The sequence below is a fragment of the Astatotilapia calliptera genome, chromosome 16, assembly GCF_964374335.1.
Source record: "Astatotilapia calliptera chromosome 16, fAstCal68.1, whole genome shotgun sequence".
Classification (NCBI taxonomy): Eukaryota; Metazoa; Chordata; class Actinopteri; order Cichliformes; family Cichlidae; genus Astatotilapia; species Astatotilapia calliptera.
Genome location: NC_137437.1, coordinates 11,089,690 through 11,102,423, shown reverse-complemented (window position 1 = coordinate 11,102,423; position 12,734 = coordinate 11,089,690). Strand labels below are relative to the sequence as shown.

At 38.8% G+C, this 12,734-nt stretch overlaps 2 protein-coding genes across 2 annotated transcripts; one reads left to right on the top strand and one right to left on the bottom strand.

Annotated features, from left to right (window-relative positions):
* The first annotated feature begins 2,825 nt into the window (after positions 1–2,825).
* Positions 2,826–4,448, top strand: LOC145421189 (G2/M phase-specific E3 ubiquitin-protein ligase-like). Its single transcript, XM_080291090.1, has 4 exons — positions 2,826–3,313; positions 3,495–3,805; positions 3,917–4,092; positions 4,395–4,448. Exons 1-4 carry the CDS (start codon positions 2,946–2,948, stop codon positions 4,446–4,448), a joined length of 909 nt encoding a protein of 302 aa, XP_080147216.1. The 5' UTR covers positions 2,826–2,945.
* Positions 4,449–9,623: 5,175 nt separating this feature from the next.
* Positions 9,624–10,734, bottom strand: LOC113007424 (gamma-crystallin M3-like). Its single transcript, XM_026143976.2, has 3 exons — positions 10,397–10,734; positions 10,033–10,275; positions 9,624–9,944 (listed from the first exon to the last, which is right to left on the bottom strand). Exons 1-3 carry the CDS (start codon positions 10,403–10,405, stop codon positions 9,672–9,674), a joined length of 525 nt encoding a protein of 174 aa, XP_025999761.2. The 5' UTR covers positions 10,406–10,734; the 3' UTR covers positions 9,624–9,671.
* Positions 10,735–12,734: the final 2,000 nt, after the last annotated feature.

Genomic DNA, 12,734 nt, shown 5'->3' with positions numbered 1-12,734 from the left:
CACACACTACTGAAACGCTCTCACACACACTACTGAAACGCTCTCACACACACTACTGAAACGCTCTCACACACACTACTGAAACGCTCTCACACACACTACTGAAATGCTCTCACACACACTACTGAAACGCTCTCACACACACTACTGAAATTTTACCTCTCACACACACTACTGAAACGCTCTCACACACACTACTGAAACGCTCTCACACACACTACTGAAATGCTCTCACACACACTACTGAAATGCTCTCACACACACTACTGAAACGCTCTCACACACACTACTGAAATTTTACCTCTCACACACACTACTGAAACGCTCTCACACACACTACTGAAAATCCAAGGCATTTCAGTTGAACAGGAAGGCATTTCAGTTAAACAGGAAGGCGTTTCAGTTGAACAGGAAGGCATTTCAGTTAAACAGGAAGGCGTTTCAGTTGAACAGGAAGGCGTTTCAGTTAAACAGGAAGGCATTTCAGTTGAACAGGAAGGAGTTTTAGATGAACAGGAAGTTGTGTCCAGACCAGGAAAGTGAAGGAAAAAGTGGTACACTTCAAACCACTACACAGATGTCTACTCAGCAACCTGCTAGTAGCCTAAGTGAAGCAGCCGCATTACTCAACAGTATATTATCCTCAGCAGAGACCATCAGAACTTTGTCAAATGCCACAGTCGTGGGGCAGCAACCTGTTGCAAGTACCAGTGTGGACGGACTGGATAGTCACTTAACATCCCTCTTTCCCTCACGTCAACGTAGCAGCTTGCCCATGCCAGCGACATCTACAGTCAGGAGAGAATGTGCACCTGCACCACGTTATCAAACTCGGCAATGCTTCGGCAGCTGGACATCAGGCACCAGAAGAAAAAGGTAGTTACAAAGTTTAATGAGTTTGTATTCACTTGCCTGAAATGGGGCCATATGTAATAGTCTGATATTTAATAATATACTACAGGGCTCGCAAAATCGCTAGCCCGACGTCCCGGGGCTAGCGATTTTTCCAGGCTACCAAAATCTATCTCTGCCCTGCCCGTCGGGCTATCGTAGGAAGGAAAAATATATGTCTATGCTTTTGCATTCTTTCGGAAATGTAGCTGGGTAATTATGTCATTGGCATCGGTGAGCCACTGTCAATATGTGACATATTGAAATCGCGTTTGAATTTGCGCTTGTTTTTTGCTTTCACTTTGCAATTATGTGTTATGCAACTGTGTATAGAGAGCGACAGCACTGATTGGTGAGTGATGATAATTTGTGCACCAATTCCTCTGACATCGTCTTATCAATCGTTAGCTTACTATGCAAACATGACAAGTGAAATCTCCCGCAGCTTAAACATGTGAGAGGTTGATTGCGCAGAGAATCGCTGAGCGTTGTGTGTGTGTGTGTGTGTGTGTGTGTGTGTGTGTGTGTGTGTAAAAGCAGCAGGATTTATATTTTAGTTCTGCTGAGCCAAATAAGACAGGTCAGGGTGAAGAAGTGACAGCCAAAGAAAAACTTACCACAAAACGGAAAAGTTATGACAAATCAGACTATAAGGCAAAAAGAAAGTGCAGCTTTATGGTTTCATGGACAAAATAATTTCTGTGGCTGCAATATGACGAGCTAAATAACCAGGGCTGCACATAAGTGGTCCGCAGGTGCGCATTCGCTGTCAAAACAAAAGACACGCACAAGATAAGAAGTTGCAACGCGTGTTTGCGTACATAGGATTTTCTGGAGGAGGACAGACATTTGTTTAGAACTCTTAAAGATGTCGAAGAAGCTCCTTTAAGCAATTACTTTGGTTTTCCTCCACCTCCAAAGAAATGTCAGAAGGAGTCCGAACCACAAAAGAAGCACGTATTCTCGGAAAAGTATAAAAAAAAGTATATAAAATTAACCCTTATGTTTGCCTAACTACAACAATTTTGTCTATGAAAGCATTCTGTGTAGGGGTTTGGATAGTGTTCTGCTGTCTGCATCTCAGTATTATTAGTTATCACTTGCTGTTGTTTATGGTATCTAATATTTATATTTCAGAGCTATGGCCCAGCAGCATGACCATTTCAACAAAGATGTTATACTACTTCCAACTCCATCATGGGGAGTAGTGTGCAAACAAGGTTCAAAATTATGGTTACACAAACATGGGCACATCCTCAGTGCTTTTGAATTCCAGAAGACCTGGGACAACCAAACTGTCGTGAAACACCTCAAGGAAAGCTTTGGTGAACGCCTTCCAGAGGATGTCAGGTAAAATACTATTGTTTATTGTTACTGTGTGTATTCATGTAATGACTTGTACTTAAAGATAATATACCAAAGTAAAGAAGTTTAAAATATCATTCATCATTATAAAAACATATGACTATACCAGTAGAATTTAAGTCATAAAAGCATACACACAAACAGAACAATATATAATAAAATATTTAACTAATACTTAAAATATTTAACTAATTAGCAATTGCTGTTGTCCCTATTTATTTTTTGTAGCCTCGAGTTTCTAATGGCTTGTGGCAATAAGCTGGTGTCTCCAAAGCTCCAAGTTGGTCAGGAGCTGAATGGGATGCTGACCCTAAAGGTTTTTAAAACCAAAGCCCTCTATGTAAGGCCATCAAGGACACTTTTAGTAAGTTACTAAAAGAATGAAAAGTAATCATGATTTGGGAAAAAACATGTCAACAATTGGGCTTCTAACAAAATAGAATATATTTATTTAAAACAAGTGTTTGGGAGCAATCAATATGGATATTTCTTATTTTAATCTTTTTAAGATAAGCTATAATTACTTGCTTTTGATATATGTTTTTGGTCTTTTTCTGTTGAAGAGTGAATCAGATGAAGACAAAGATCCTTCCCACATCAGCTCCAAATCAGCATTAAGCAGTTGTGCAACTGATAAGGACAGTGACAATGATTGTTTTGAAGTTGATAGTTCAAAAATCCAACAAGACATGAGCAGCCAAGTCACTACAAGGTTAAGAAGTCATGTTAAAGGTGATAACCCTGGCACTAGCAGTGATGAAGAAGATGATACTGGGACCAACTGTATTCGAAGGAGTGTTGGTAAAAGGCAACGAGCAAAGCAAGGAAGTGATGGGAACAGCATTTGTGATGAAGGCTACATGGCAAGAAGTGATGACAAACCTAGCACAAGCAGTCACAGCAGAGATTTCAATGCAAGAAGTGAAGACATCCCTGCCATGAGCGTTAATGATGAAGATTATTCTTCATATTTAACTCTCGTGGCATCGCTTTCTGGCGATTCTTCAGATGATGAGGATTTAAATCAAGCTATAATTGCGAGCTTGGAGAATCAGATGTGAGTAACAAACATACAGAATTTGAGTTTGAGACATAATTTGGGCTTTCCAGAATTGTCAAATCAATATAAACCTTTAAAGCTTTAACTCTCTATGATCAGTGTGACACATATTCTCAAATTCTGTAACATGACTACATGGCTGATATATTTTATTTTCTGTTTTATTTTCTTTTTTTAGTGCAGAAAAAGTCCCTGTTCAAGAGATACTGCTGGAACTATCAAGCAAAATTAGCACAAAACAGCAGTGCAAATTTAATATAAATCGCTCTGCTGTGTGGGAGGGAGCCTTGCGTGGTTTTCAAAGGCTATCTTATGATCCCAACTTGATGATCTGTGTGAAATTCTCAGATGATATGGGGAAAAATGAGGAAGGGGTTGATTTAGGTGGGCCAAGGAGGGAATTCTTGAGACTATTGATGGACACCATTGCCAGGTCAGCCATGTTTGAGGGGAAAGAAAACTGCAAGAACTTGGCTCTTGACAGTACTGGTAATTACCTATTTTTCTAAGATTAATAGTGGGAACTGTTTAACTGATATTTATTTTTACAGGCAACATTACTGACAATTTTGCTTTTCCTTTTATTCTGTTGCTTTGCAGCTCTCAGAGGGGACTGGTACTACATCTCTGGGAGAGCCATTGCAGTGAGCTTGGTACATGGTGGTCCACCACCTAACTTTCTGTCACCAACAGTATTTTCCCTTCTGGTTGGAAATTCAGCAAATCCAGCCCTGGAAGACATAGCTGACCTGGAACTCTTTGAAAAAGTCCAAAAGGTCTCTATATGTTTATTTTATAAATCTTATAGTGAATTGAAAATAGTTTGTGTTCCAGTTTTCTTTTGCAGGGAATGTTTATCCGGATCAGTCTGGCCATTGCTGAATGCCAAGTTTTTATATTTTGCTGCTATATTAAACTAAGATTCAGTAGATAAGGGTAGACGAAAGAGTATATTTTATCATTTTTTTAAGCACATTGTAAACATATTAAAAAAATATGTGTAGTCATTTGACTTCCAATGTACGCGCGGGCATATTGTGATTGTGTAGACCACTGGTGGCTGGGTTCCTTCTAATAGGTTATAAGACTACTGAGTAACTTCCATAACAAGCCCTTCCTCTGCTCTTTGTGATGCTAGATATCTCAAAGTACAACCCTTGAGGACCTTGAAAAGTCAAAAGAACCTCTGCTTGATTACTTGGCCAATGCAGGATGCCTGAGGCCTATGCGTTCACTAAGAGACAGGGATCTGCTGGTACATGATATTGTCATGTTTCAGGTCATCCACAGGGTTCAAGGTCCATTTCAAAGGTATTTTGGTATTCTGTGTTTTTCATATTAATTAAAATGTGATAAAAATCTTACCTATTAATCAAAATGGCCAGTTAATAACCTAGTATAACTGATTGTGCCAAATTGATAATATACAATTAACTTAGAAGCATGAAATTGCAGAATTATTGAATAAAATTTCTTTGTGCTGTTTATCCAGATTTTGTGAAGGTCTGAAAACTCTTGGGGTTCTCGAGAAAATGAGGAGGCATCCAGACAGTTTTCGCCCGCTGTTCTGCTATGAGCCACATATGCTGACTGCTGACCAGGTGGATGATCTTTTCAACATTCATCTATCTCCAGAAGGAAGCAACAGAAGAGCTGCTGAGGAGACAGTTGTTACCTTCTGGAGAGACTATCTGCAAGATGCAGAAGGTAATTGTCACTTTAGTGCACAATAAATAGATGTAACGATTTATAGGTTAGCATTTCTGAAATCTTTATTTTAAATAACATACTCATATAACAATAACACCACATTACCCTCTTGGTTGTAGTAACATTTTTACATAGTTCTTTGAGACTATTGAAAGATGAAAAGCATGCTCTATAGTCATTGCAATAACAGTCATTAAGATTCTTGCTTTAGATTTGTACTCACTGACAATTTATGTTGGCCAAATGAAATAACCTTTTAACACTTTTTTCCTTCTCTGTTTTATGCAGAAGAAGAAGGACCTTCCAAATTACAGAAGATATTGGCCTTTGCAACTGGAGCAACTGCGGTGCCACCTATTGGCTTTTCCCCAACACCCTCGATTGAGTTCATTCATAGAGGAGACGATGACTTCTCTTCTACACCAATTTTCCCTCTTGCCAACACGTGTGTTAACTGCATTAGGCTGCCACTGCATGTTTCATACCAGCTGTTCAAGGAGAAGTTTGATTTTGCATTAGGTAACACTTACGGCTTTGGCAGGGTATGAACACATTATGCTGGAGGAGTTTGCGTGTTTCTCTTTTGTATTGGTCTCTCTTTTGATTCAAAGTGAGTATTGAGTATTAACTTGTTAAGGTTTTAATATTTCCAAATTTACCTGCTTCAGTCAAATTGATGTTTTAAGACATCAATTTGACAAGAAGTGATTGTTCTTCAGGATTCATACAGGTAGATACCAATTGTTTAACAGCACGTCAGAAGTTAATTTAGATTGTTGAGTTTGAATATACAAAATTTGTGTCACTTTACTCATTTCATGTGTATGTCCATCGGTTTTTGATTTGGTTGTCTTTGTGTCTGTTTATTCTTCTGCCTGTGTCAGTTTCTGTTTGACAACAGAGCTGTCATTTTATCATTTTAAAGAAAATGGTTTCAATATGTTAGTTTCGATCACATATGTTTTCTGAAATGTTTTTTATATATCTTTTTTTTATTTTTTGCAAAATATTTTATTTAATGTAGAAGGTGTAAAAGTGAAGAAAACACATCTATTCCATGATTTCCATCATTTTCTAATGGATTCACTTGTTGAATTATGTTCATTGCAGTCTCATTTATGTTGATGTCAATAGCTGGAATATTGACATTATTGTTTGTTTGAAGTTCTGGTAATGGCCCTTCTTCATCAACGCCATAATAGTTATCAACATGAAAAATGTCATTTATAAACGACAGGATTCCCACATTGTTTGTGACACCTGTATGCCACAGCTGAAGAGGGGTCTGTCCTCCTTGTGTAGAGAGACCATGGTTGTTCCACTGATTGACAAATTCTGTTAATGCTCTTTCAATCCTTGGCAAATAAACATAATGCAGACAAAAAAGATGTAGCTCATTCAGTGAATCCAACATACCCTGTTCTTCCATAAAGTTAAAGATATTTATAAAGTGTCTTGATACAACTCTGTTGAGTTCTGCCCACAGTCTTTCAATTCTTTGGTTATGTACTGAAACACCTGTAATAACACTGCCTACTCCTCTTCTCTGTAACATAAAACGAGCAACCTGTATATTTTCCATACCATGATCACACCTGACCCTTAAGGGCAAACCAAAGTTTTGTATTCCTTCCAAAAATAATGACAAGACACTTGAGGCTCTGTTATTGGATAAGCAACGTAAGTATATGATAGTTCGGCTGAAGCCATCAACACAGCCATGCAGGACCAAGCGCCATCTAATCAATTTGTGGTTGCCGTCAAAATGCCTGTTGAGAGATCAGAAAGCATTACTACAGTTCCACATGTTTGTTCATATTATTTAGTAGTGAATTCCTGACCCTGTACTTAAACAAAAACTAGAGGTTTCATTTTGTACATTTACTTCAACAACAGCACACCTCTGTCTCTCACACACACACACACGTGCACACACATACACACAGTGGCATAAAATGTCTTTTTCCACACTACGTTTACCTGGCACAATTGATGTTAGAGATTAAAATTGTGATGTAAAATAAAGGATTAAACAACTCAACAGTATATACATTAGACAACATCTAAATTGATGTACTATGAATCCCCCAAATATTTAACATACTTATATCAATTTCAGTTTTTTTGGTTATTGTTATTATTTTTTTATTATTATTATCTTATGCTGATCATATAGATTAACTTCAGTAATGTTTTGAATGAAGGACCATTAATTTTGATGTATTGTGTTAATACTTTTAAACACAAGGCCTGATCATTTGTTTCAAACCAGTGAACTTACCATAAGTGGTTGGGGGCCTGAACACTATAGATCCTTCGCCTTATCGCATGACGACGTCTAAATGCACGTCCAATAGGATCCACTTCCTGTAGACTTTGTCTGACCCTCCAACGTTGAACTCTTAAGCCACGAGATCTCAGACTTCCAAGAATGTATACTTCCCCTGCATTTGGAGTGTTCTGTAGGATATCCGTCACAAGGCCATTCAGTTCTTGATTTGAAATATCCACATAGCTTAATGGCTCAACTCCCAAAGTTTGTCTGTGTCTGTACAGGGTTCTTCGACTTATTCCAAAGCATGATGCAATTCTCTGCCATGTCATACCAATGGAAACAAAGTGAGAAATCTGTTCAGCAGATATAGTGTATCGTGGCCGACCTGGATGACCACTCAAGGTGGTTGGGGGTAACAATCTGTGGGTCACATAAGCAGATCTCTGTCTAGCATCATATTCATGTAGCAAGCTGCAAAAGCATCTATACAAGGATTGTAGTAGGTTGGTGGCAACCCTATTATTGGGATCATATCGAGATACAGCAGCAAGAAATTCTGATAGAGTTCGTGTATGATCATCTAGCTCTCTATAAAGCCGCTCTTGTCTGATATTGTCCGAATTTTCATTTTGGAGCGCCCCAATACATTGCAGAGCACAAGTAAAAAATCTTTCAACATCTTCTTCATTGGTTCTCACCTCAAAAAACAAAGAAAGTATGTAAAAAATGACAAGGATCTGATGTAATTTCATTGTAGATGAGGTACTGTCAGACACAGTCTTTCCAGATTATACGGGCAGCTAGCATAGCCAGGATGCCCCGACTTGTTGCAATAGGCTGCTACCCTACAACAATGTTTGGATAGTCACTGATGAAGGCAAAATATTTTTCAATTATACCTCTAACAGACTGTTGTCGACGTCACCGCGGTGTTAGCTGTGCATTAACGTGTTATTTGTTTTTCCTCACCTTCCTGTGCAGCTAAAATGCCTTCCTGTTCAATTGAAATCCTCTTGGTTTTCATTAGTGTGTGTGAGAGCGATTCAGTAGTGTGTGTGAGAGCGTTTCAGTTGTGTGTGTGAGAGCGTTTCAGTAGTGTGTGTGAGAGCGATTCAGTAGTGTGTGTGAGAGCGTTTCAGTAGTTTGTGTGAGAGCGTTTCAGTAGTGTGTGTGAGAGCGTTTCAGTAGTGTGTGTGAGAGCGTTTCAGTAGTGTGTGTGAGAGCGTTTCAGTAGTGTGTGTGAGAGCGATTCAGTAGTGTGTGTGAGAGCGTTTCAGTAGTGTGTGTGAGAGCGTTTCAGTAGTGTGTGTGAGAGCGTTTCAGTAGTGTGTGTGAGAGCGATTCAGTAGTGTGTGTGAGAGCGTTTCAGTAGTGTGTGTGAGAGCGTTTCAGTAGTGTGTGTGAGAGCGTTTCAGTAGTGTGTGTGAGAGGTAAAATTTCAGTAGTGTGTGTGAGAGCATTTCAGTAGTGTGTGTGAGAGCATTTCAGTAGTGTGTGTGAGAGCGTTTCAGTAGTGTGTGTGAGAGCGTTTCAGTAGTGTGTGTGAGAGCGTTTCAGTAGTGTGTGTGAGAGGTAAAATTTCAGTAGTGTGTGTGAGAGTGTTTCAGTAGTGTGTGTGAGAGCGTTTCAGTAGTGTGTGTGAGAGGTAAAATTTCAGTAGTGTGTGTGAGAGCGTTTCAGTAGTGTGTGTGAGAGCGTTTCAGTAGTGTGTGTGAGAGGTAAAATTTCAGTAGTGTGTGTGAGAGCGTTTCAGTAGTGTGTGTGAGAGCGTTTCAGTAGTGTGTGTGAGAGGTAAAATTTCAGTAGTGTGTGTGAGAGCGTTTCAGTAGTGTGTGTGAGAGCGTTTCAGTAATAATGTCCCTTACGGCACCTCATAATTTATGCCCATGGTCGTGTTACCGACCTGTTGCCAATTAACATTACTGGTTGCAAAAATGTTCCTCCAGTTATTTGTATTTTAGTATCACTTATTTGAATTGAATTTAAAAAGAGCCAAAGGTTTTCTGAAAATTATTAATTTTCTCAATTTATTGTATTCTACAGTACTGTGAATATATTATGGCCTTCTCTTATATATAAATAACTGTTTTCTGTTTTTATCTGCATTTTGCACAGGACGCCAAGTTTTTCGGAAACGTGGTTGTGATTTCTTTTATGCAACACCTAATTAAGTTGAGCCCATCTGTTATACCTGGTTGTCCATCCAGTTGTGTCAGTGCTGATGCCAAAGATGTAGTTATTCTGTACTAAAATCATCGGATGGCTTTAGTGACATGATACAAGAATGGTAAAATTAATAATAATCAATGTAACACACAAACATTTAGTCAAAAGTTTTATTTATTTGTTCATTCTATATATATATATTTTTTACATGTCCATGATGCGCCTCATGCTCATGAACCTCATCCCGCTCATTCCCATGTCCCTGAAGCTCCTGTACTCTCCGGGCCTCATGTACATCATCCTGCCTCTGTAGTGGGGCTGCTCGTACATCAGCCAGTGGCCATCCATCACGTTGCAGGACATGCAGTCGGACATGCGGTAGCGGTCCATGATGCTGTCGCAGTCGTCCATCAGCTCGTACATCTGACCACCGAAGTTCTCCCTCTCATAGATCCTCATCCTGAACTGGCCTCTGTGCTGTAGGGGAAACAGTTCACAACAAAGAATCAGAAAACCCTTCTAGAATATCTGGAGGAAAATGATATCCACAGCACAGCTTTCCTACCATGGGGATCATACGGCAAGACCTGATGCAGTCCCTCATGCCCATCATGCTCATGTAGTCAGCGTACTCGCCCCTCCTCATGAAATACTGGTTTCCCATGAAGTTGGGGCGGTCATAGACCATGAAGCAGCCGCTCTCCACCCTGCAGGAGTGACACCTGCTCAGGTAGTTGGACATGTCAGAGCAGTCGCTCATGCACTCATAGGAGCGACCCTGGAAGTTCCTGTCCTCGTAGAAGATGATCTGAAAAACAGGGATACATTGGTTTGGAGTTAGATTCAGCAGACACACGTCAACAACCACGCTCAAAATAATACAAAATTCAGCCAATGATGACAGCAGTTAATGAGGTGAATACGCATACCCTGCCCATGGTCCCAGTTAGTTGCTTCACAGTGTGTTACTACTTCGTGAAACTGTGTGAGTGGTACACTGATGATGGTCCTGTTTTAACTGTTACTTTTATACCTGGCTGAACCCAAAGAATCTCTGGCTCCCATTGTGTAAAGCCCTGACTCATCAACATGGTATAGAGGCCTATAGAGTGCAGGACATTTGTTACATGTCCATGTGACTGGATCCCCTAGAAGACTTTAGAATGGATTTTTCCATAGGGAACTCAATACAATGAGCATTTTTTGGAGTTACAATACAGTGAAACAGACAATAGTCCCTTTTTTAGCCTTTCAAACCACACTGTATGGCCCTGTCATTTGTAAGTGGCTAATTTATAGAAATGAGTATCCTTTCGTGAGACCATGATAGTCTCACGAAAGGATACATTTTCAGTACTAAACATTGATGTCATTAACGAAAGCCCTTTATCTGCCTTAACCTAAAGGATTTCTTTAACGTTTAAGCTGAGAACATGTTTTTCTATGGATTTGAGAAAGAAAAAGCTATTTATTTCAGTCTACGCTTTACCCTTTTAGTGTTTCATAATATATGGTGGTTAATAGATTGTTACAAATTGTGTCTCTACTACTTGTAGCTATTAAAAAACACAGAGAGAAATCAAAATCAAAACTATAAACCAAAACTTCAAAGCAAACTGCCTCTTAGGAGTTTATGGTTTGAATAAGGCAGGTGTAAATATAACAAATCAATTACATTTTATTTCAAAGTAGCATCAATACATTATAAGGTCCTGTGTATTGGAATTAAATATTTAGATTTTCATCGGAATCTTCAATGGATTTGTGTTAAGTTTCTGTGTTAACAGAAAACTAAAAATCAATCACATATATTTGCCAAAGGGCCAGACTCGGCTCACTTGTCATTATGTATCTAATAATAGTGAATTTGTTAGTGTTACATGACATCATTCTGTCATTCAAGCAACACTAGATGAGGGGACTAATTCATCGTGAGAGTAGTATTATACAAGTTTAGTTCTTTAAAAAAGTTGCTATTGATACCTGATACCTGCATAAAACAATTTGATTCATTAAGATAAGATAAAAAATACTATTTTTAAATCCCAACTCAAAGTTGGATAAGATATTGAGTAAGTTTGGAAACTGTTTACAGCATCCGAAACAAAGTTAATTTAGCTCAAAAACAAATAAATACATATAATATCACTAAAAATGCACCCGCGGGTCTGATTACAGCCACATCTTTTGAGTTAAGAAATCACTTAAATAGAACCTGTGTCTCAAACTGAAGTAGGCTAATAGATCTCACAAAGGAACACATGCCACAATCTAAAGAATCAGACAAAGTCAGTCACACCTGTCAGTGTGGAAAGAGTTACAAAGCCACTCAGGACCTTCTTGCAGCTTTTACATTTACTTGGATTATCTTTGTTTAATATTAAAATTAGTTTCATCATCTGAAACATTTCAATATGACAAATATGTAAAAAAAAAAAAAAAGTAGAAATCAGGAGGGTGCAACTTTTTCACTGCACTGTAGTTGAGACTGAGGCTACGTCCACACGTACACGGGTACTTTTGAAAACGCAGATTTTTCTGTGCGTTTGCGTCTTTCGTCCACACATAAACTGCATTTTCGATCACTGAAAATGGAGATTTTTTAAAAACTCCTGCCAGGGTGGAGATTTTCGAAAACTCAGTTTTTGCGTTTATGTGTGGACGAGGAAAACAGAGATTTACTCACACAAAGTCAAAGGTGTGTGCCGTTTTTGACGTGAGATACATTTCTACAATGGCAGATGTAGACAAAATACTGTTGCTGTTAATCTGTCTATCTGCAGTTTATACACGCTTACATATACACACATGCAGTTACTGTCCCACCATTTAGAAAGACAGAGGCATCAGAGGCATTCTCCATTCAACACAGACGCTCTCACAACCTACATCCTGACTCTGATGTCGGTTTGGAATAAATTTAATTTTTTTAAAATTAAAATTTATGCATGCTGTATGCATTTTGTTCATTCCTAAATTGTGAGTCTACACCAGCCAAAATACTGTTTTGGTTGAAATGAAGGCACTTGAAAAGTAACACAAAATTAGCTACCTTTCCCGAAAAACACAAAAACTTTCCAGAAGTACTGCAGGTTTGCATAAAACCCTGTTTACTCTTTCCCTCCCAGGCTTCTAGACTTCTGTTTGGCCAACATTTCCGACACAGCTAGGATTTGGCATGTTCTTGACAACGTTTGACAGCGTTTTTCGCGTTTACATGTGGACGGAGATATTTTTCAAAACTGCACGTGTGGACGGAATAATATA